The sequence below is a fragment of the Uloborus diversus genome, chromosome 7 (genome assembly GCF_026930045.1).
Source record: "Uloborus diversus isolate 005 chromosome 7, Udiv.v.3.1, whole genome shotgun sequence".
Taxonomy (NCBI): Eukaryota; Metazoa; Arthropoda; class Arachnida; order Araneae; family Uloboridae; genus Uloborus; species Uloborus diversus.
In genome coordinates, this window is record NC_072737.1 from 97,428,224 (window position 1) to 97,451,401 (window position 23,178).

General features: G+C 35.6%; 1 protein-coding gene across 1 annotated transcript in view; it reads left to right on the forward strand.

The window, feature by feature from the left end:
- The window catches only part of LOC129226023 (protein tiptop-like), a 29,014-nt gene extending 13,311 nt beyond the window's left edge, over nucleotides 1-15,703 (forward strand). The window contains 1 exon segment of the mRNA XM_054860597.1: nucleotides 11,920-15,703. Within this exon segment, the coding sequence (XP_054716572.1) occupies nucleotides 11,920-15,380 (3,461 nt within the window). The 3' untranslated portion in view covers nucleotides 15,381-15,703.
- Nucleotides 15,704-23,178: the final 7,475 nt, after the last annotated feature.

Below are 23,178 nucleotides of genomic sequence, written 5' to 3' on the forward strand. Positions count from 1 at the left end.
TGTGTGTGTTTGAAAGTTTAGAAATTTTATTTTGCTACATTTAAGTTGCATTTGTTTTGTCAAATAGTTTATTATGTAGCTCATTTCTGACTGGGCTGTGGTGTTTAGTGACCCGAAATGGGCGTAGACTAATAATAATTCATTTTAAATTAAATTGCTTCATGTATGATTATTTTTTCTCAACTTTAAGGCCTTTTAAAGTTTTTCTTTTTATTTCTTTAATTTTTTTTTTTATTTAGTTCCCCCAATATTCTATGCTTTATTTCAATTACACTAACCTTTTGCTTTTCTGATCGCACACGCATGACAAATATTTCGCACGAGACGCGGCGGTAAAAAACTATAATGTTTGTTGGAAACTAACCGTCTGTTGATGATGTAGCTAAATTCATCAAACACATGGGTTCTCAACCTTTCAGGGCTCTGCACCCCCTTTTGACTATAGATGTGAGGTTACGTCACCCCCCCCCTCCTCCCTGTCTCTCTCAGAGCTTAATGTATGTCAGGAATCAAACTTCTTTTGAAACCGTCACATTCTAAAACGTTGCTTGATAAACAGAGGCGAACGCAGAGCTTCAGTAATGGGAATACCACTGTTGGTCTTGACCACTGCATCCAGGTCCGTCATTTAAGGTTATCAGAAGGAAGACAATTACCACTCAATTCCTCCCCCTCCCCGCAATAATTATTGTTTTCTATGATTTTTGCTTATTCCTCATTTTTATTTATTTTTTCCCCTTTCCTTCCTTTCTTCCTTTGAGCTAATGAGGGTACCGCAGTACCCCTGGTGACCGCCGTTCGCACGCCTATGTATGATAAATGTTCTAAAAACTAGCAATCTGAAATTGCTTACCATTCCATTTCAACGTCTTGCATGTTGCATGGGAAACAACATGCGGATACAGTTGTGGTACTCCCACAACTTTTCCTAAACTCTTAACAATTGCTAAGTTTTGTTTCACAAAAGGTATAAAAAGCGGCGAATTTAAGCGGGCTTGGAAATAAAGTCTTAAATAGAGGTGACTGATTGAAAAAAGTAATACCGTTAAAATATGAATGAAAACGTCTATCACCTGAAATTTTAAATATGATGTTCAAACTTTTTTGTTGTATAAAACATATTGAGAAAAACTTTTTGCTATAACATCTGGAGTTGTACGGCGACAGCAAGCAGGGCCGTCCGAAGAGGGGGGCAGTCGCCCCGGGCGCCAAGAAATGACGGGGCTCCGCGAACCTCTCATTCAAAATAGTGAATCGTTACATTGATTCTCTATTTTTTCCTAGTGCACGAAAATATTCTGCTCCCCCAGGCAGTGCAAAATGAAGTACTTTGATTCCCTACGAATTTTCTACCAATTGTTTGTTTTAAAAAAGTAAAATTAATGTGGTGCGATTATACAGTGCCGCATATTGGTGCATCTTTTTTCCTCAAGGTCAAAGTATTCAATTTTTGGATGAGCTTCCTAAGATTGCTTCTGTGTCTGTAGAGTTATTTATATTTTACCTAGCTTGAATTTTCCTTCACGCATTCCATGCTGCATAAAATAAACCAACACTAGAGGCTAAGAGGAAACCGTTATTAATGACTTTGCTCACTTGCTTTTACTCATTGTCTTGAAGTAATTAGCACACTGTTATCACAATTTCAAGAAAGAATCTTCGTTTTTTAAATTAATGCATCAAAAAAACACTTAAAAGTTATCATTTGGCGTTTTTAATTTAATTGCTAAAATTGAATTTTGACTTAAAATCAAATTCTTTTTTTTTGTTTCGCCATGGGTATCATTCGCTTTCACTTGAGATTACACAAAGGGTTTTTTTTCTCCAGATTTTAAAACTCTTCTATTTTAAAACCATACACATATACATTTTGAAATTAATAATTGTTTTTGCATTTCAATGTTGTTTGTTATTAAAGTAATCTTATGCTTTTTTTTTCGACAAATAATGAAATCATTTGAAATTGAGTTGTGTACATTAAGTAAATATTTTTATCATTTGTAATAGTTAAAATGCTGTATTCATTCATTAAAACCTAAGTTCTTGATTAGAGAATAGTTCAATATGATTGGTTGTTGAAAAGATTTCAATTTGCTTTACATAAGTAGGTCTATTCTGCCGTGAGCAAGTAAAGGGCAGAAACTGCACTTTTTCCAGTTTTTGCATTTTTGTCATCTATGCAAATCTACGTTATCTTTACTGTACATACTCGCTTATTTGGTTTTCGCTGAAAAAGAGGCGCGAAAAAAACGTCTGATTCCAATATTTTCCTATTGTTAGTACCGAATGCACCACACATTTCTTCAAATATCTCGAAAACTAATTTCTGAAGATACTGCGCGTTTTCCTGCACAGGGCAGTATTATTTACTTAAGTAAAACTACATTACTTCTATACTTTAATTGTCACTTTTTATTCTTGCAGCAATAATTATACTGCTTGAAAATTCAGTTCAAGATTATTTCCATTTAAATATTTTAGTTTTATCATAATTAGATATGTCTTTAAGAGTGGTTTTAATAATTTCTTAGAATTCTTATGTTAACTGGTTCCTGGACGTAAAGTATTTGTTTTTTAAATTTCTTACAATATTTCTCTGTCGATAATTTAATGTACAATTTTTACCAAAAAAAAAAAGAAAGAAAGAAAACTAAAACATCTTTTCAAAATATATTTTTAATTTACAGCTTAAACCGTTTTAAACACTGCATTTTATTTAATTTGCAATGCTTTTCAGGTAGGGCAAAGAAAGGAAACTATTGTCATTGGTAACATAAATCAGGGAAATTTGGTGAACTAATCAGGGAAAAGTCGGGGAACTTTGTTTTTTCTAGTTCCACCCTGTTTTTGTTTAATTTCAAATGGTGGAGTGTGTTACAAAGTGATAAGAAAATGGCATTGAAAGAAAAGATATTGACGGTTAAATATGATTTTAGAGCCTGTGCCCCATGTGCTCTTGCCTTAACATGGCCCTGAATTTTTTATTTTCAGTAATTCAGTGGTTACTATTTAATTCTTTTTTAAGAATAGAACCTTAAATACATTCGAAAGAAGGCGTAAAAAAAAATATACATTCTACATTGAAATTACAAGCAAAATAACGCTTTGATACATATACTTTTTTTTCTTCTTCACAAACTAATGTGCATTTTAAACCAAGAATGATCATTTTGATTTATTGCGAGCCAGTTCCAAAAATCTTTCAGTTTGTGACGGTTCGGTACTGTCGGCTTAGCTCTTGGCTTTAAAAGTATAAGTAAAACGAGAAATTAGGTAATATATTTTTGTTTAGTAAATTCATTACGAATGTGGGGTGATGGGATCCCCGCTCAAATGCTTTGAAACACCAAGTAACGAAGCGAAGTCTTACTTGAAAACGCTCCTTCCAATAATTGCAATGGCGCAGTCCTGAGCCGTATCTCTCCCTTCGTGATGGGCACCCAAGAATCTAGTTATGTAGAATAGAAACTTGCAACAATTTGATGCAAAAAAAAAAAAAAAGAAAATCTTTGTTTCTTCATGTATAAACGCTGGTATTCAGAGGGAACAAGTAAATGCAAACAACTCTTGAAAAGAATTATTGGAAAAGTCCCTATCGAAATTTAATTTTGATGTATTTTATTTCGAAAACCCCATTTTCTACTTATAATTTACAAATTATTTATTCGTGTTCTTAATTTGATCAATATGAGTAACTAATTTGGTTTTAATTTTTTTTAATCTTGTGGGGTAATATTTTACAAGATAAACATTTGCATTTTTAACTTTTTCATTTTTTGAAAAGCTTTTGGGGTATTAATTAATAAATTCATTGCTTGCTTTATAATGTATATGATCCATAGCCCTCTGAATATTGTGTTCATTAATATTTAAGAAATGCAAGTACGACGCGCTCACGCGTATGATGCATTTCTTTATAACTAACCTGATTTTTCTGTGACTGGGGGGGGGGGGTGGCTACAGGAAACATTCGCCCCGGGTGATGTCAGCTCTTCGGACGGCCCTGACAGCAAGCCTCAATCAATGGAACGGGAGAGACTGTTGAAATATTTTGCTCTATTAAAATTGTTGCAGGTGTGACATTTATTCGTTTATCTGGGTATCAGCACTTAAATCCTGGAATGTTAAAATCTGGTTTTTAATTTTCATATATTTGAATCAAAGCAACCCTTATACAGTATAGAATTTGCAAAAAAAAAAAAAAAATAAATGTATTTGAAAGTATTTTTGGAAAATATTGCAGGTGTGACGTAAATGTCACGCCTGCAACATGTGTAAATTATTATTTTTATAGATTTAAACTATCGCTGGTTTATCCATAGTACCGACTTCCCCAAAAATGATTGCATGTGAAATGATTTTTGTTCAAAATATTGCGATTGTGACTAAAAGTCACTGTTGCGGGCGTGACGTAAAAATCACACTCGCAACATGTGCAAATGAATTTTTTTTTTTTTACAGATTCTAAACTATCACGGACTTATGCATAGGATTGCTTTAAAATCTTTCATTTTTTACAATGTAAGACTGAATTACGAACCTTTTGTATTTAAGGATTTTATTTAATTAGTTTTAACTTTGGCAATTCTATGTTATTTTTTCCGGAAATCATTTGAGGGGAGAGGAGATAGATAAATAATTTTTAAAATAGCAACAAAATACAGTCAGACCTCCATACATCGAAGTAGCAAATTTCCGGAAAAAAATTCGATATATAGAAATTTCGATATATAGAAACTCTCTTATTTTATGGTACAAATCTCCTAAAATACTAAAATTAAAGCTAATTTTCGTGTATAAAACCCAATTTCTAATTTACACGAGCATCGGATTAAATGGAAGTTGAAAAATAAAAAAATAACAGAAATTACATTTTTGCGCTGTCATACATCTTAATTCTTCGGCAATTAACTTGATTCGCAACAATAGGGGTTTTTTGTTTTGAGTGTAATCGAGAGGAACGTAAAAAATCAATCTACTAAAATTAATGGTTTTTACTGAGTCTAAAAAGACTAGAAATGATAATCAAGAGACAAAAGGGATAACTTGAAACGGATTTTACAATGTTACTGATTACAACTTAGATTTGAAATAAACTTGAAGGAATTTAAGAACTCCAGAACGGAATAACAACCTATCTACACAGCCCTCAACCCCAGATTCCTTGAGTTTTATAGCAACCTTTAGTAAACATAATTTTCTCCCCTAATTTACATTTTTCATGAGACAAACAGTCTGAAGTGGAAAAAAATCTACGAATGTCTCGAAATTTTTTTTCGATATATAGAGATTTTTTCGATACATAGAAACAATTTTTCTATGTAATGAACATAGGAATTTGCTGTGGTATTTCGATATGTAGAAAATTTTTATATGTGGAAGTTCGATATATGGAGGTTTGACTGTAAATGTTTCTGGTGTGACGTAAAAGTCACACTCACAGCATGTGCGAATTATTTTCACTAGAAAATCACCCGTTAAGGTATAACGGGTAAAAATTTCTTCTACATTTAAACGCAGCAATTTCCTGTTTGGCGATATTTTGGTGATTGAAATTTTAACCCTAACTCCAGTGGATTAACCCTAAGCTCCAGTAGGTAGCCTTCATTGTTGACTATTTTTATGTCTCTTCATTCTCCTAAAGCGAGAGTTTTATCAAGTAAAACAGTTAAGTCACCGGATTCAGTTCAGCCTTGTAAAAAAGAAAATCTTTCGCTGCATGTCCAATATTACCAAAAAATATTATCAAATTATCGTGTCGTGGCGCGAGTTTCATTGTTGATGACGTCAGATTTACTCGATCATTCGCTGTTATATATATGAGGATAAATTCTAAACAATCACGGACTTATCATAGGAGTGCTTGAAAATCTTTCAATTTTTATAATGTAAGACTTAATCACGTATTTTTTGTATTTGAGGATATTTATCTAATTATTTTCTGTTTATTTACCACGAATAATTTTAAAGTATTTTCCCCGGAACTCATTCGAGGAGGGGAGAGGAAATTGATAAATGATTTTAAAAATATCTTCATCATTTGGGATGGCAACATTGAAAATAGTAGCTCATTCGAAGTCGGTATTTTAGAACAGGAAATTCCGGAAACAAAAGAGCCCTGAAATTTGAAATTAAAAATGAAACTCGGCCTTTTCTTGTTTGTTTCCAAGATCGTTTTCAGAGCTTGTGTTATTCTTTGGTCTTCGCAACTTCGATAAAAATTAATATGAGCGAAAATGAAAAGGAAAAGTTGGAGAGTGACTTCGAGTTGACAAGTTGAAAAATAAAGTTTTCATTAAAGTTGTTTGAAACGAAACTCATCCTAATATTTACACAAATGGGAGGCAATTCTGCCTTAATATATTTTTGTTTTTCATATCTCTTTTTTTTTTTTTTTTTTTTTCAGCTTTGAGTAACGTGTGACGTGCTCATTGGTTCAATATTTTGATATTTTTACATTTTAATTTGATCTGTGTTTTAAAATGTGCGGCAGAATTGGGATATTGTATGAATAACTATATTTACTAAAAACTCAAAATAAATATTATAAAATGGCTGTTTTTTTTTTTTGACGTTCTTAACCCTTGGATTGCTTAAATCGACAGATCATTTTTATTATAATTTTTGCTAATTGCAATAGTTGGCTTTTCTGTTATTTTATGATTGAACTAACGGTACCCGCACGGCTTTGCCCGTAGTAGAAAATAAAAAGGTCATTTGGTTCGCCTGTATATGTGCAGATAATGGATGTAGAATTTCTCGCCAATATGCTATCTTAATTTACTCGTCCATGTTAATGGTAATTCGCTCGTTAAAATTGGAATAGAAAAAGAACAAAGTCGAATTTTAGAAAAATCGTTTCAAGGTACTCATCCTTATGCCAAGAACTAATTTTGTGCCAAATTTCATGAAAATCGGCCGAACGGTCTATGCGCGTAACAGAGATCCAGACATCCAAAGATCCAGACATATACTTTCAGCTTTATTATTAGAAACAATGAACGCACTTTGTATGTGTGCTTATCTAAGATTTTCTCCGGAAATGTAATTAATGTTCATGAATAAAATCTACTGTTACTTTTTATCCAACATACAAATTCTAACTTGGTCTTATGGTACGACATTAAAATCTAATCTTTCAAGAAAATACGATTTCCATTCCTTTTTTTGTGTCATTTCACACGGTATTTTGGACAATTCTGTGGAGTCTGTAACTTGGCTTTTTTTTTTTTTTTTTTTGCTATAACTATTTAATTTACTGATTGATTAGCATGTTATTTTATTTTGAGTTTGTCCCACCAGCACATAAACTCAAATTGAAATAATGTGCTAATCAAACAGTAAATTAAATACATAAAAAGTAGTCGAAAACTTTGTACTGCATAGTGAATAAAATATGACAACGTATATAAAGTACAAATGAAGAATGAAAAAAGGTTAAAAAAACCAGCAAACAGCTGTTTCGGCACTTCGCCTCGACTGTGTCGGGTGAACCTGTCTTCGTTTTTAATGCACTGATGATGGCACTTGTATTTTAGAGTGCCGAAACAGCTGTTTGCTGGTTTTTTAAACTTTTTTCATTCTCAATTTGTACTTTATATACGTTGTCATATTTTATTCAGTAAATTAAATAGTTACGGCAAAAAAAAAAAGGTGTCATGTTACGGACTCTACATTCGTCAAAAATACGGTGAACAATTCCTATTACGAATCATTTAAAATTAGTTTTATTTTATAAAGCAGTGAATCAAATTCAAATAGCTTTTAGACAATGTGGCCGCCAAAGTTTAAAAAAAGATATATCTTTAAAAATGTAAGGTTTTACATTTTTCCTTCTGCTTCTGTTCAAGCAAAGGATTTTCTTTTTCTTTTTCGTTGATGAAACGAAAAGTTAAAACTTGTGTTTTTTCTTCATGTATTTGAAGTCTATTTTAAATTTTTGTTAAAATGTTGTTTTAGTGCTATGAATGGTATACCCAAGATTGTTTTTGAAACATTAATTCCGGCTTTAATTTTTAAAAAGTAAAATTAAATTAAATGTCATGCAGTTAAACTATCACATCACTGTACCACGATGCTAACTTATTTATATCGAGTTCTCATATTTAGTGTATTTTGCTCAAATATGCAAGTTGCAATTCATGTTGTTAATAATTCAAAACAGCTTACCAGCTATAAAATTTACATTTGGAACGGAAGGGGGGGGGGGGGGGTGTGGAGAGATGTACACCCTTGTGCAAATTAATTGAAACAAACTCGAAAAATTGAGAAGAACAAATGGTATTTTACAGAAATTCATATAAAATCAATAGTTTTTAGTACATAACATGATGTCCAGGACTCTTTATTGACATTTGGACACGATACGGCGTGGAATCCTCAATTTTTTTACTATAATTTATAATATTTGTGTTCTTGTACCAGATATGAATTAGAGCAGTAATTAGCTTTTCCATAGTTAAACAGTTCTTATGCAATAGGCGATTATTGCACATAACCCAAAGATTCTCGATTGGATTGATATCAGGAAAGTTCCCAGGCCATTCCAATGTCTCAATTCGGTAATTAGACATGAAGTTTTTGACCATTTTGGACGTATCGATACGGTCTCATTTCTGCTGGAAAATGCCCGTTCCATCTGGGTATCGTTTTTTCAATTCTAGTAAAACCTTTTTCCCCCGAATAGTTATATATTGCTCAGAACGCATCATACCCTCTACAGGCTGTAAAGAACCAACCCCATTGTAACCGAAGCAACCCGAAAACATCGTCTTTTGAGGGAGTTTAATAAATTGATTCAAGTTCTTTCGCCTGGGATATCTCCACACCTGTTAAATTCTTTGGTCTTGGACAATGAAATGACTTTCGTCGCTAAATAGTACTTGTCTCCAATTTTCAACAGTTCAATTCTTATATTTTAACGCCCTCAAGAAGCGTTTTTTCTTCATTCGTTGGGTCAGATGCTGTTTCTTCATAGTTCGATAGGCTGGCCGACGAGATGCAATAAGGTGCACCCGAACAGTAGATGAGCTAATATTTCTTTCATTCTCTTTTAAATCTCTATTAAGTGCTGCACTAGTCTTTGGAGAGTCTTTTTTACTTTGCATAAGTAGAAAAGGGGCATCTCTTGGTGGTGTTTTCAATTTTTGGCCACATTTCCCTCTCCGCTTTGGATGTATGGATCCTGTTTCTCTATTTTGTTTTATAATACGGCTCACAGTTGCATTACTAACGCCAACTTTCTTTGAATCCTCTCTATAAGTCTTTGGTGTATGTTTGGAAAGAGTTACAATCTTTGTACGCTTTCGCGGTGTCACATTTATAGCTGACGACAGTGAAATCTATACTTACGTGATCATAACTGCAGCTTTCAAATACAGAAGTTCTTGCACATGAACTTTCAGAAACCCTCTGATTGGTGGAAAATGATGTAAGGTAAAGGATTTATTGATCCCATCCATATTTTTACGACTTGGATTTGATTGGTGAAGAATACGTGGAATGATTTCAAAATTGATTAAAAAAAAAATACTTTGTTTCAATTAATTTGCACAAAGGTGTAGGTATTTTTAGAGTATTATCTTAACAAATAAATTCACTTCTTATGTCGAGAGTTACGCAATTTTTATTTGGACGAAGTTATTGAAAAGTAACTATTTAACAAAGGTGCTGATTATATTCACACCTCAGTGCTTATTTTTCCAAGGCTGGTGCTTATACACAGTGATGTTCCCGTCAATTTTTCTAAGAGTATACTCCCAGTAATCCATTGTGCACAATATGTGTATGCGATCATATGGCGTTGATTTATTAACTGTTAAGAAATATAAAGAAATAACGTTATTTGAGTGAAAATGTGTTGACATAAATATATTATTTTTGCTTTTGGAGAATTTAGAAATGCGACTGTAGAATCTGAATTATAAATGAAAATTTTTAAATCTTGAACGTATACGCTATATGTCTAAAATATGTGGAGAGTATACGGCGTATATGGAGTGGGAACACCCCTGCTTATACACAAATATACTTCCTCTATTTTCATATTAGTAACTGAGAATTAATCCCGGGTAACATTGAATCTTATTAATTTAATACGACTTCAGTACGTTTTATGTATTTATATTTAATAATAGAATAAAAAATTGTGATATTAATAGAAACGAGGCTTTTGCAGGTTTATTGCATTTTAATAGTAATATTTCGATTAAAGCAATTCTTGGTTAGTATATGTCACTTTTTTTCTGGATGACTCCAATGCAAAACAACATCAGTAACTTAATCGTACATTTTTGACTCAAAATGAACTGTAGATTTTGCTCCAGTTGGGTAGAAAAAAAAAGCCTCAACTGTATGAATTAAAAAAGTCCAACTCATTCTTTTGAGAACCTTGGAGAATACGCATGCATAAAATATGGCGAATGTGGTTTGAATCGAGGCATTACGGGAGCATTCTTTTTTGAATTGGATTAAAAAATGATCAACTTAAATCTCGTTCAGATAATTTTTTGTCACTGATGTATTTGGTCATTTTTTCGCTCGGTTTTTCCACTGAAAGTGCTAAATGGTTTAAAAAGCAAATAAAAAACCGTGAACCAGTTACGTTACCCATCAAAAACAAACATCTCTTTTTTCGTTGGCTTTTTATCCGCTACATCAAAAGATATGCCTACCAAAGCTCATTTGAGGAAGATTGGCGATAATCCAATTTCTAGTCGCTTGAAAAAATGACACAAAACAATGAGATATGCGTTTTCTTTGCTATGGATGTTAATCGTGTATGTAAAATATGGTAAGTGTTTTTTCTTCATGCCCATGTCGAAGCGAGTATTTATTTGAGGAACTATTTCTAATGGGATAATGCCCGAAAGGACATCATCTTCAGTGAGCGCTTCAAAACCGCGTCATCTTATTTAGCGGATATATTCGTTTCTAGCGTTAAAAAAATGGCAAAAATGTATTATTTCTTACAGGATTATCATCAAATTTTTGTTCTTTTACGTTTTTTAGCTGTTGCCATCCGAAAAAATAAGAAATAGTGGTACTAAAAAAAGGTTGGAGTGTTGATACCCTCGTTCATTGTTGACTTACCTAAAAGAGATTTACAGTTTCTGGTGGGGAAAATAAATTTGACACTCTTTAGTTCATCTGTAAATAACTTAGAATATTTTTTCTTTTCCTTTTATTTGATCTTTGTTTAGGGATTTGCGTTTCTCTTATTTCTATGAATGAAGTGGTGAAGTCAATAAATTTAGTGCTAGATACTATGCTCTGTAAAGGAAAGCAAAAAACAATACTTTAAAAAAGTTTAATTTTTTAAAAAGGATTTTCTCCGAAAACAGTTTTTAAAAGTCATTTTTTCAAGGTATGCGTTTTGTTTGAAGATTTGTTCAGCTTAACTTTTTTTTATAAATATTTCGTAGTTACATAAAATAATTGTAACTTAAAACATTTCATATGTAATGAAAGCAATGACAAAAATATAATTTGAACATTATGAGACATGTTCTTTTTCACTGTTGGTTTCCCGCTGTTAGTTATTTACCAACTAGTTGAATGATTTTATTATTTATTTTTTGACCAAAGTTAGGGTTATCCGGAAATTTCGTTATCTGAAAGAAAGTGATTGAACACATATCAAAAATAAAATTTCGGACATAAGAGCAAGCCAAAAATTATAAATCACAGTTTAGTTGCTTACATTACTTTTATTGAATTATGAAGAGATAATTATATCTCTCCCTAAAATGTAATAAAAGTTCATTCTTCTTGCTCCTTTTGACATTGAAAAGCTTTGTGTTCAATTCAGGAGCCTAGATTTCTCTTGTTTATGTGTTGATTTTATTGTACTTAGTATGTTCTTGATGCTTTTTCTGCTACTTGAACTTTCGTAATTTTGTATTTTATTTGATATTTCAGGGGAGGATGGCGAAAACAAGGACAAAAATTCCGAAGATCCTTCCGAAAATGCATCAACAGGAGATGCAGACGAAACCGATGACGCCCAGCTAGACAATAACAGTGATTCCACTCATTCGAGTCGGAGTGCCACTCCAGAATCTCAAGCACCACCTCTTCTATTGCCTCCTCCTCCCCCCAGGGACGATATGGACGCGCCAAGCAGTAAGGCTCCGTCCATAGTAGTCCCACCGGCCGTGGCTCCTCAACTCATGGACATATCACCACGAACCGCGGTCTCCAATCCCGAGCTTAGCATCCAAGCAGAGGACGACGAAGAGGACGTTGACGAAGACATGGTGACGCCGAATGTCGAGGTAGACGCCCCTCTGGACTTTAGTATTAAGGCGAAGTCTGCAGACGATGAGAGTACCACGGAGGATGAGAGATCCCCGACGCCAAACGGGTTGCAGCATCCACCTTCCATTTCGCAGGACGGACCTCTAGACCTATCGGTGCCAAGGAGGCGAAGCCGAGCTGGAGTCGAGGGTGGAAGTAGACACGCCAAAATGGCCAAACTCGAAACAGCTTTGTCTATGCCCAGCAGCCCATGGGGATATAATGCTCCAAAACATACACCGAAAACAGCACCCGGAAAGGCTGGTGTTGCCGGTGAGATTCCAATGTGGAATGGCAAAGTAAAGCACGAGAAACGCGAGAAGAGTCCGGGTAATTCTTCTAAAAGCCCAGCTTCGCTCAATAGATCTTCTGTGTATCATCCTCTATTGCACAAGAATGCTAGTCCTCCTCTGGAACATAACAAAGTTAGTGATTCCCGAAAAAGTAGCGCTGGAGGTTCCAAGTCTGATCCTTACAGGCCAGCTGGTCGTCAGAATCCATGGCAAAGCCAGTGGATGAGCCGAAGTAGCGAACAAACAAGGGATGTTTTCACCTGCGTGTGGTGCAAAGAATCATTCCGCAGTCTAGCTGATATGACAGTGCATATGAAGCAGTCGCCGCGATGTGGAATGGCAGGTATGCAGACAACACTACCTGCCTCGTCACCTACGACTTCTGCTATTCACCACCAGCCTGTGCCCCATCATTCCCCCATGCCCGCCAAATGTTCGACATCAGCTGCTTCTGCAGGCCCAAATGCAGTGATTAAGGAGAACGTTTCTCTGCCTCGGAAACTAGTCAGAGGTCAAGACGTTTGGTTAGGGAAGGGTGCAGAACAGACGAGGCAAATTCTAAAATGCATGTGGTGTGGTCAATCCTTCAAAACTTTAGCAGATATGACCACCCATATGAGGGTCACGCAACATTACACGAATATCATTAGTCAGGAACAAATAATTTCATGGCGTACGCCTGAAGATAAGATGGCTGCTCAGTCTCAGGTGAATGCAGTGCTCACGTGCAAAGTGTGTGACCAAGCTTTTGGAAGCCTCAAAGAACTGAGTTACCACATGGTCAAAAATTCACATTACAAGGAACACATTCTACGCTCAATCACAGAAGGAGGTGGCAGGAGGAGGCAGACCCGCGAAAGACGAAAGAAATCTCTTCCGGTTCGAAAGCTTTTGGAATTGGAAAGGATGGAGCTCAATAAGCAGAATCCTACCACTTCAAACGACGTCACGAGTCAGGCCAAAAACGAAGTAGTTGACGGTAAGATCTCATGTGAAGAATGCACAGAAAAAGTGGATGCCAAAGACTTTGTACAGCACATTAAAAGCTGTGCTCAGGGATCGCGATCTCAGCAATCTGTTAAATCTTCCCCAGGCTCAGAGGGAGCCAAGAGTGCCAGTGGAGATACAAATCCGGACATTCCTACTACCTCAGGAAGCATCATACTTCCGAGCTCCTCCCCTCTAACTTCTCAGGATATGCCATCCGAAGAAGCAGCTAACAAAACTTCCGGAGGTCAGATCTTGCAACAGGAGGACAGCATGTGTGATAGTGTTGAGAGTACAGGAAGTACCTCTGTCCTCAATGCCATTGAGAAACTCATCGAGAAGAGTTTCGAAAGCAAGGGGAGACGGAGTGCGGCCTCTACTGGTATTCTGCAGCGTCTGGGAATCGACGAGGAAGTGTATCCTCCTTGGCATCCTTCTAGTTCTCCCAGTGCTTTTGGTGTTCTCCGCAGCACAGTGGACCTCCAAAGGAAGTCCACGTCACCTCTCGGAAGGTTGCACGACTTCAAAATGGAAATGGCCGATTTCTCTGGCTCCGAGAGCCGAAGTCGGTCCTCTTCTACGTCTGAAAAACATCCGAGCTTCGACGAACATTTGAGATTAACATTCGGATTGACAGCCAAAGACGTTATGAATCGAGTCTCGACGCCCAGTAGCGCTTCTCAGTCTTGCTCACCAGTACACTTCCAACCAGAATCCCCGGCTGAAGATCGTAGCAATGTGTTCATAACTAAAGAGACCACGAACTCTAACTTACCGTCTGCATCTCATACAGCAACTTCTGTGAATAGTGTGTCCCCAAAAGCTCGCTCTGTGACTCCTTCTTCTGATCGTGATATCGGTGAAAAAAGCAGTTTCGCCAAAGACGGAGAGCAGCAATTGAATGATTGCACTGGCAATAAAGACACAGAAATGTCTGCCAGTGAAGAAAAGGGCTCCGTTTCGGACGACGAGAAACCTGTCAATTGCAGTGGCAATGCTACACCAAAGAGCGATGACAGGCGAACCCCTCTGTCTCGAGCGTCAAGTTGCGAGCCAGAAATGGCCGCATCTGCTAGTCCTGGCATGGCTATGGTTTCGGACGAGTCACCCGAAAAGCATTCGTCGAAAAACATTCCGAAGAAGAAACGAAATTCGGAGATCTCGAGGAAATCGCAGAATTCCTTCAGCAAGCGCCGCTCATCCCACACCCGAATCAAAAAAGAATCCGAGATGGGCAGCAACGACGAACTTGGCTCGCCGATGTCCACGCACAGCTCGGAAGTCACCTCTCCCAGGCAGAAGCATTCCGATTCCGCCGACCACCCCCTCAAAGAACTGCAGAAGCTGCTAGACAAGACGGACGCACACCTGTCTCGGCCCAGCCTCCCGGCCACCCCGGGCTCCATTTTGGCTTTCAGTTGGGCTTGCAGTGAGGCGACCACGTCGGACTCGCTAATGAAATGTGCTTTCTGCGACACGCACTTCATCTCTAAAGGTGCTTACAGACACCACCTAAGTAAAATGCACTTTGTGAAGGACGGCAGCTTGGCAGAGCTCGCGGCCGCCTCCACCTGGAAACCTCCAACAACCTCATCCTCAGGTAATACTAACAATAAAACTGCCAACGCTGCCGGTAGCAACGGCTGTGCCGCAGGGGGCAGTCGAACGAGCAATAGTGATTCGGCTCACCCTTCCTCTCCTCAAAAAGAACTTGCTCCTCCCAACCCTGTGGAGGAGAGCCCTCATTCCAAATTCCTCAAATACACTGAACTTGCAAAACAATTATCCAGCAAGTACGTGTGATCAACGGAATGTGGTAAACGGTATACATAAAGAAATCTATATATATATATAAATAATTTAAAAAACGGTGCCTCCATACTAATTGCCAAGTTTTCTCTTTTTATTGGGCTCTCCTTGTGTCCTAGTGATATTTCACGGCCAATTGGTGCTGCTGTTTTGCTGTGTGAATCCAATTGATGTGTGACGGACGATACACAGACGCACAAAGTCTGCTGGAACGCTTGTACATAGTTATAAATACACTCCTATAAATAGAATCTATAAATATATAAATACTTAACCCGAAGACTCAAGTTTTTCTGGTCTCAAACACTGGCAAATGATCATTCACCTAGCAAGTCTTCGTTGGGGGGAGATGGATGAACAGTTCTGCCTCCCTCATCTATTCAGGATTGGTTTTACGAGAGCACGTTTTTAGCAAGTCGTTGTGCAACCCCCTGCTGTCTACTTTCTTGAGCTAGATCAGTAAAAGATGTAGTTGATCGAATCGGAAAAAATGAGATGCCTTTCTTCCTCTTTGTCAACCATTGAGAACATAAAACTAGTGAGCTTCTGATCTCACCCGATTGCTTTCCCGTTTTATGTGATACCAGCAAAACCATTTCCTGTTTTGGTGCTTATTCGATAAAGAACCTCTGTTCAAGCTGAAAATTTAGACCCATGACTCATATTAGTAGTACTTTAAGCTCCATGGTATACCTATTTCTAAAAATTTACTTGCTTTCCAGTTTTATATCCTCAATGGTGTAAACAAAATTTCTCAACCACCATCTTGTAATGCTTCATTTCGTTGGAATTTAGGTGTGAATTGTGTGATATATCAACCAATGGGTTCTTGTATAAAAGAATGCAAACATCGACAAATTCATTACATGTACTGCAATTTTTTTTAAAATGGTTTTTATCTGTGAATAACAGCAACGCATTTTTTGTGTATACTAGCAAAACATGAACATCTCTGATCGTGTCAAAACTTCGGAGAACACCGCATTTTAAATTTCGGTTGTGTTTATCGTACTTAAAGGTTTAAAAATTAAAACTCAGGACGTTAATTAACTTGCATGGTAGATCTTGTAATCTTATACATGGGGCTTTGGTTGAGAAATGCAGCAACTTTTCTCTTTAAAAAGTATTTTAATCTGTCGCTGCATATACAAAATTCCCGTCGACTTTAGAAAATGGCGATTGTGCTATGGTCCCTTTTTTTAAATATCGATTATAATTAATCCATAATAACTTATCAAAAGCAGCTAAACGTAGCAAATGTATGAAATGACAGAACACATCAACATTCATTATATTTCTACTCTCTTTAAAAAAAGGGTGGGGAGGGGGTATATTTTCTTGTTCTTTCAACGTAGATTTTGAACTCAGATGACCTATTTACGGTCAACAAAAAGTCTAATTACGATTTCAAAACAAATCACATGTGTTTTTAAATAACGTCTACCAAATGCATATTAAGCAGCACTTTGCCTACAAAATTTCTTTCTCCAGAAGGTATTTTTTTCACACTATACTGTGTGTTATTTACAAATATCAAAATGAAGTTTTTAATAGATATTGGAAGAAAGGTATTATTCTCATTTTTAATGTAAAGCAAAGTTGAAGTATTTCAAAACATTCCTCGTAAAGTAGATGTGATGTCATTGTAATTCATTTTCATCTTTTGTGATCCTTGTTGAAGTTGTTCACTGATGATTAGTAATCCGTCATTGGCAGCCTGCCAAGTCGTGTATAGTAATACTGAAAAAGGGTGCTTACCTTAACAGTTATCTCATATCATTAATCAGATCGACTCCCGTGTTTTAGAATGATATTCACTATTTCTGCGATTGCGCAGAAGGTGTGAATTTTTGATGGATTACTATTCATTGGGGAACGCCAAATGCTATTTTAAAGTGTTTGTTAAGTTGTGACTTCGTTATTATTTTTTTTTTTTTTTCTAAGAGTCATGTGGGGAAATGCTTTAAAAGTTTAACCTTTTTGCTGTAGGAAGACTTAAAATTTTGTTGATAAATTTATTTGTTAGTTTAAAAAATGATTACAAATTTTGAAAACGTTACTTTGTGTAAGAACTGAAGGTTGCTTTGTATGAAGTAGATTGTTGAATTTAGGGTCGCTAATACAACTTGCGATTTTATAGATTTTAAGCTATTCCAAAAGCCAAAGAAAAGGTTACTGTTAAACAAAAAAAAAAAAAAAAAAAAAAAAAACTAAAACTGGGACAGGAGTAAAAAATAATTTAAAAAACTAATATAATTTGATGAAACACTCATTTAGTTTAGGCCGACAGTACACTCATTTAGTTTCTGTTTTAAAATAACTCCCCCCCCCCCAGTTTTCTTCATTTGTAAGCATTACTTCATTCCGAGTTTTTTGCTCCGAGCTCCAAGTTTTAATTCCAAAAAAATATTTTCTCTCTCTCTTTCTCTCCCCCCTCCCGTTTCCTTTAAAAACACGTTGCAGATTTATGTATAATATTATTCTGACCTTAAAATTACATATTTTAGGTCAATTTTTAATTTTAAAACTGAAATCAAAATCATTTGAAGTATCTTGAAGCTAAGGGGCATAAGTTATGGGGCTAGAGATGTACTAGTAAGCCTGGTAGATACTGCTGTACAGCATGGTTTAGAAAAACGTTTCGATGAAAGCCTACCTAGGGTTTGAAATTTTCACGCGTTTTACTCAAAATTTAAAGCCCGCTCACATTCCTATGCTTCTCATTTCTGCAAAGCAACGATATTGTATTGTTTTTGTAAATTACAATCATTGTATTTATTAACAGAACTGCAAGTCATTTTGTTGTTGTGCAATCTTTATTCCAACTTTGTCTTTATTGAAGGTTTTGACCTGAGAATACTTAACTTGTTCCTGGTTATATCAGCCGTGAGCTTTCTTAATTTTCTCATTCATGATTTTATTGTGTGTGTAGTGAACTCTGTTGTCGTATTTTAGCCATTTTAACTAATGAGTGCTCAAAATGTTGCTTATTCAACTTCAGTATTGATAAATATGCTCGTCGAAAAAACCCCGAAGGAGAAAATAGTGAGTACCTAAACTGTACGAAGTATCTGCGTTGTAATCTTTATATGTGCCTAAATTGGAAAACATGAAGTCCCTACAGTTAAAAAGTCCGCGAAAAGTTCGGGTGTCTGACAGAAGTTGATAGAGGGTCGAAGTCATTTGAACCCTTTTTCAACCAATAAAAAGGCTTCAATCTACGATTCGGGTATCTGATAGAAGTTGGTAGAAGGTCGTAGTCGTTTAAATCCTTTCTTCTTTAACTAATAAAAAGGCTTCAATCAAAGGTTCGGATGTCTGGCAGTTCAAAACGGTTGGTGAATACAACCTTGTAATCCTTTTCTCGATGAACCATTAATATACTCAACCATTGCTTCGGTCACTCGTCTGGTCAGTGCTAATTCTGTATTAGCTATTAGTTTGTTTGGCACTCTTGGCTTCCTTAAGAGGTTTTCCATCTCCAGCTCAGTCACTTTCCTATGCCGGGCTGATGAGTGCTAATAAGCACGAAACTGCAGTCCTCGACTGGAAATGACTGGGCTGGCGGTGTATTTCACGCATTAATATACTTGTTTATTAATTTTAACTTTATGTGCTATTATTTTGAGCTCTTATTAGTCAAAATGCTAAAATATGTTCTCAAAGGCCACTGACAATGGTATCATTAAGTTCGAGTTAAAGATACTTTAATGCTTATGCGAAATACAAGATTTGCTACTAGGATTATTAAGTGTTTAACATATGAGGCAGTGAGAAGCAAAGAGATGTAAGTGCCAAAATTAAAAATTTGAAGTTAACCAGTACAAATAGTAGGGGAACTTCTCCTTTGTCTTGGGGCAAGAGATAGTACTAGTAGCCCTGGTAAGTGCTGCTGTACAGCATGATTTAGGGAAAAAAATGCAATAAAAGCCTACCAAGGATGTTATCTTTAAACGCTTTTTACTCAAAACTTGAAAATATTCACTTACATCCCTTTGCTTCTCACTGCCTCGTATGTGATAAAAAATAAAAATTTTATTACAATTTTTTCTTCTAAACTCAAATTTGAATTCTAAATATTTTGTTCGGAATTTTTTTTAAATAATTGTAAAAATATTAAATAATCAGAGGAGGTACTCAATTTGAATGTGCGTTAGAAAAATGATATAAATGATTTGCCATGCTTTCGCAGCGCAATCGATTGCTCAGAAGTCTCAAAATATCAAGGACATCTTTTATCTCAAAGTTGATTGTCTGTGCTATTTCAGTAAAAATTTAAATCGGAAATTTGATGTTATGACGGTAAAAAGATGCTTCGTTTGTTTCTGAAATTTTGGCTATTTTAAAGATGCGCCGGTACGACTTGCAGTTCCATCTTTTTATTGCTCCTTGCTCATTCTGGTGGTAAGATACTTCCCTACCGTGTTTGCTTAGCCTTTTCAAAATCATGCCAGTGATGTATCATCAAACATTGTAGAACCCAAGCAGCCCTTAGTGTATCAGGGCAAAACAGTTGCAGTTTCGTTAAACTGCAATTGATAAGAAATATTGTGATTTTTCTCCCAGCTACTTGCACTTAGAGATTCTCACTTTCTAGACTGTTTTCCCAGAAGGAGGAAACGAAAGATAAAGACAAACTTTTAAACACTCTCAGGATACTTTTGTCTTGTGTGAACCTAAACTCCCTTTCAAGTACTTAAATGTAACAGCAGTTCATCTGACTCGGGGGTTTCGCAATTCCTCGGCTCATATCCTTTTTATGTCCACAAAGTGGATGACGTATGTTTTTTCTGTATTGTCCTTGTCGAAAAAATGGTATTTATATGTTTCATAATTTCAGTATGTCGTAGTAATCTCAAAGTTGAGTGGGATGGTCTTCAGTGTAGGTAAATCTGAAGAATATGCTGTCACAAATAGCAGAACCAGAACTGTTCAAAAGAAAAGAAATCCAGTAAAATAGCATAATTAACTTTAATCAATTAAAACAGCACGATTGGGCCTGACTAGGTATGATTCCATACATGAAAAGTAAAACCGCTGTGAATCTCCTAATCTTCAAAATCTGCATGGTTGTTGACGACTTCACTCATTATCGACTTTCTATCGTTTTAGTAGTATCCTCTTCTATCGTTATAGCTAAGGACTGCATATTTTCAATAATTATCGCTTGTATGAGTACAATTTAACGGTAATTATACGTCACATCACTTTGCTTGGCCTTATACATTTCTCAGGAATTGGATAAAATCTAGATCAATCATTTTTGACTGCATATTTTCATGCAGTATCTACTCTGAATTTGAAAAATTCATAAAACAATCGGCACTTTTTCCTCATTGCACTTGCCGAACTTCAACTCGATAATTAACGTATTAACTTTTGGCCGGAAACAAACTCGACAACTATTAACTCAATGTGACAATCCACCAAATTATAACCTACAATAGTTTCATTAAGTTGAAGCCATCGTTTCTGGTAACAAAAATAAAGTCTCCTGTTCTGCATGAAAGTGAATTTACCTCAGCCTTAACTTCGTGTTGAACATGAATCGCATCTGCTTTACTTCGAGTCCACATAAAAACCATTACAAACATCGACGCATTTTCCCTAAAAGGGCTGCAGTGGCCATGGAAGGTCTCTGCAGCAAGTTCATTTCAGAGGATATCAGTTGCAATTGCGTATCTCCGAGTCCCACCTCTTTTGGTGATTAAAGAAAAGTTCTTCAGTTCTTCGGTGTACCGCGCCCCATATTCTGAGGAGTGCTTCCAACGCATTGTCATGTGTACATAATGTCATTGTTCGTTATCAAATGTACATCTTTATATTGTTATTATTTATTACTAAGGTCTATCATCAACTTTCATACAAGGAAGATCTATTAAAGAGGTTGTTTCCCGCTCCTCAGAAACATTGTCTATTTGTCATTTCTTTACTGTTTCCATCCATACACAGCAGAGTATTCAACACACACACTTTTAACTCTTTAACGCGTGGTGGTTTTTCGTTCGAGGCCACTATTTTTTAAAAATATTTCAGCCAATTGACACAGTGGCTTCAAAACTTTATTAAAAAAAGTTAAAAAAAAAATGTTGCCTTCAAACAAAGCCACCATGCCTCAAAATATTTTAAGCTTGCACTATAGACCACTCAAAGACTTATATCAAATTTTTAAAATAAGTGCAACTTTTCTTTAGTAATTTGTGGACTTGTTATTTTAAAAAGTTCATATAGAACCTCAAAGCGCATACAATATAACGGCGGTAGATTTTTTTTTTAGTTAGTGCATATACTGGTCAGGCAGATGAAGGGAAGATATTTTTCAAAAACTACCCAAGTAACAGTTACTGAAGAAAACTTATGTCTACTTTTTTCTCTTAGAGTAATTCACCGGACTCTTTTTAGGCAAAAATGAAAAGGAAAAATTAATGGAGAACTAGTTGCCACACCGATGTTCGCAATCGGTACATTAGCTTTCTACCACAACAAAACTAAAGCATCCAAATTTTTTAAAAACATTACTATAAATTCTTTTAAAATAGTAATTGAAAATTAATTTCTATATTCAAATAAGTAAGAAGTAAAACGATGAAACTGTAAACAAAGGGAATAGCTCAGTTTACTATTGTTATTAACCTCATATAGAGAGGAACACAGTACATTGTTACAATTGGTGAGTAAAAAAAGATATACAATTATTTGTCCCACAATTTTTAAGTGAAGTGGCTTGCTTACTTAACTTGTTACTTACTTAAAGTTAATTTACTACAAGAAAGAAGGAAAATTCAAAGTAGTCATAAAAATAAGTATAGTTACTTACTTATTTCGACTACTTTGAATTTTCCATTCAATGCCTCCTTTAACAAATTTACTTGGGCTGGGGAAAACCTAACCTGTCAGCGTTGTGAAGGCTACGCAGGTCCTAATCACAGCATTACGACGTATCGGCTTAGATTTTCCCCAACTATAGATTCTCATTAAAATGTTTCTTAACTCTTTTTTAAACATTTAAATCTTAATTTTGAATAATTAAGAGCAACAAAATTATATAATATGATACAGTCAGCTTCTGAAAAGGCATTATTTTCGAAACTTATAGAACTAATATAGTATTTCTCACGTACGGCTTCAAGCTGTCATGAAGAAAACGAAATTCTAGCCATTGACAGAAACTCGTTTTTTCTGTAGTCAGATCCAGATTAATAAAACTATCTTTTATCATTGAAATATTACTACTGAAGTAAGAAAAACTCATTTTAGTTTCTCTTACAAATGGTAAATTATAGTAATAAAAAAATGTCAAAGGGGACATTGGTCCTTCATACTTTTAAAATGCAAGTATTTTTACATTGGTGCAATGAGTAATGTTCCTTTTTCATATGATGCAGTAAGAAGCTATGAGATGTAAGTGGCAAAATTAAAAATTGGGGATAACCAGTACACCCTTTGCTACTCACTGCCTCATACATTGGGAAGAAATAAAATGGAGGGAGTGAAGACTTTCATTCATGAAACCAAAACCCCCAAGTCACGTGATAGATTTTAAAGCAAAGCATTGGAAGAAATCAGGTTTCTTTTGCTTGCGTTTCACGCAAAACGTGCCAACTATTCGTCGTTGTTGAGTCACTTGACGTGGGGTCCTTGGGTTAGCTTTTGCAAAGCCAATGATTGGACTTGCTCCCTCCATTTTAATTCCTACTCTGAGGCCAAGGGTGAATCCAGAAAAATTTCAAGGGGCGATTGATTTTTATTACTTACTTTTTACTATGTATACTGGTTTTAAAAAGCTTGATCA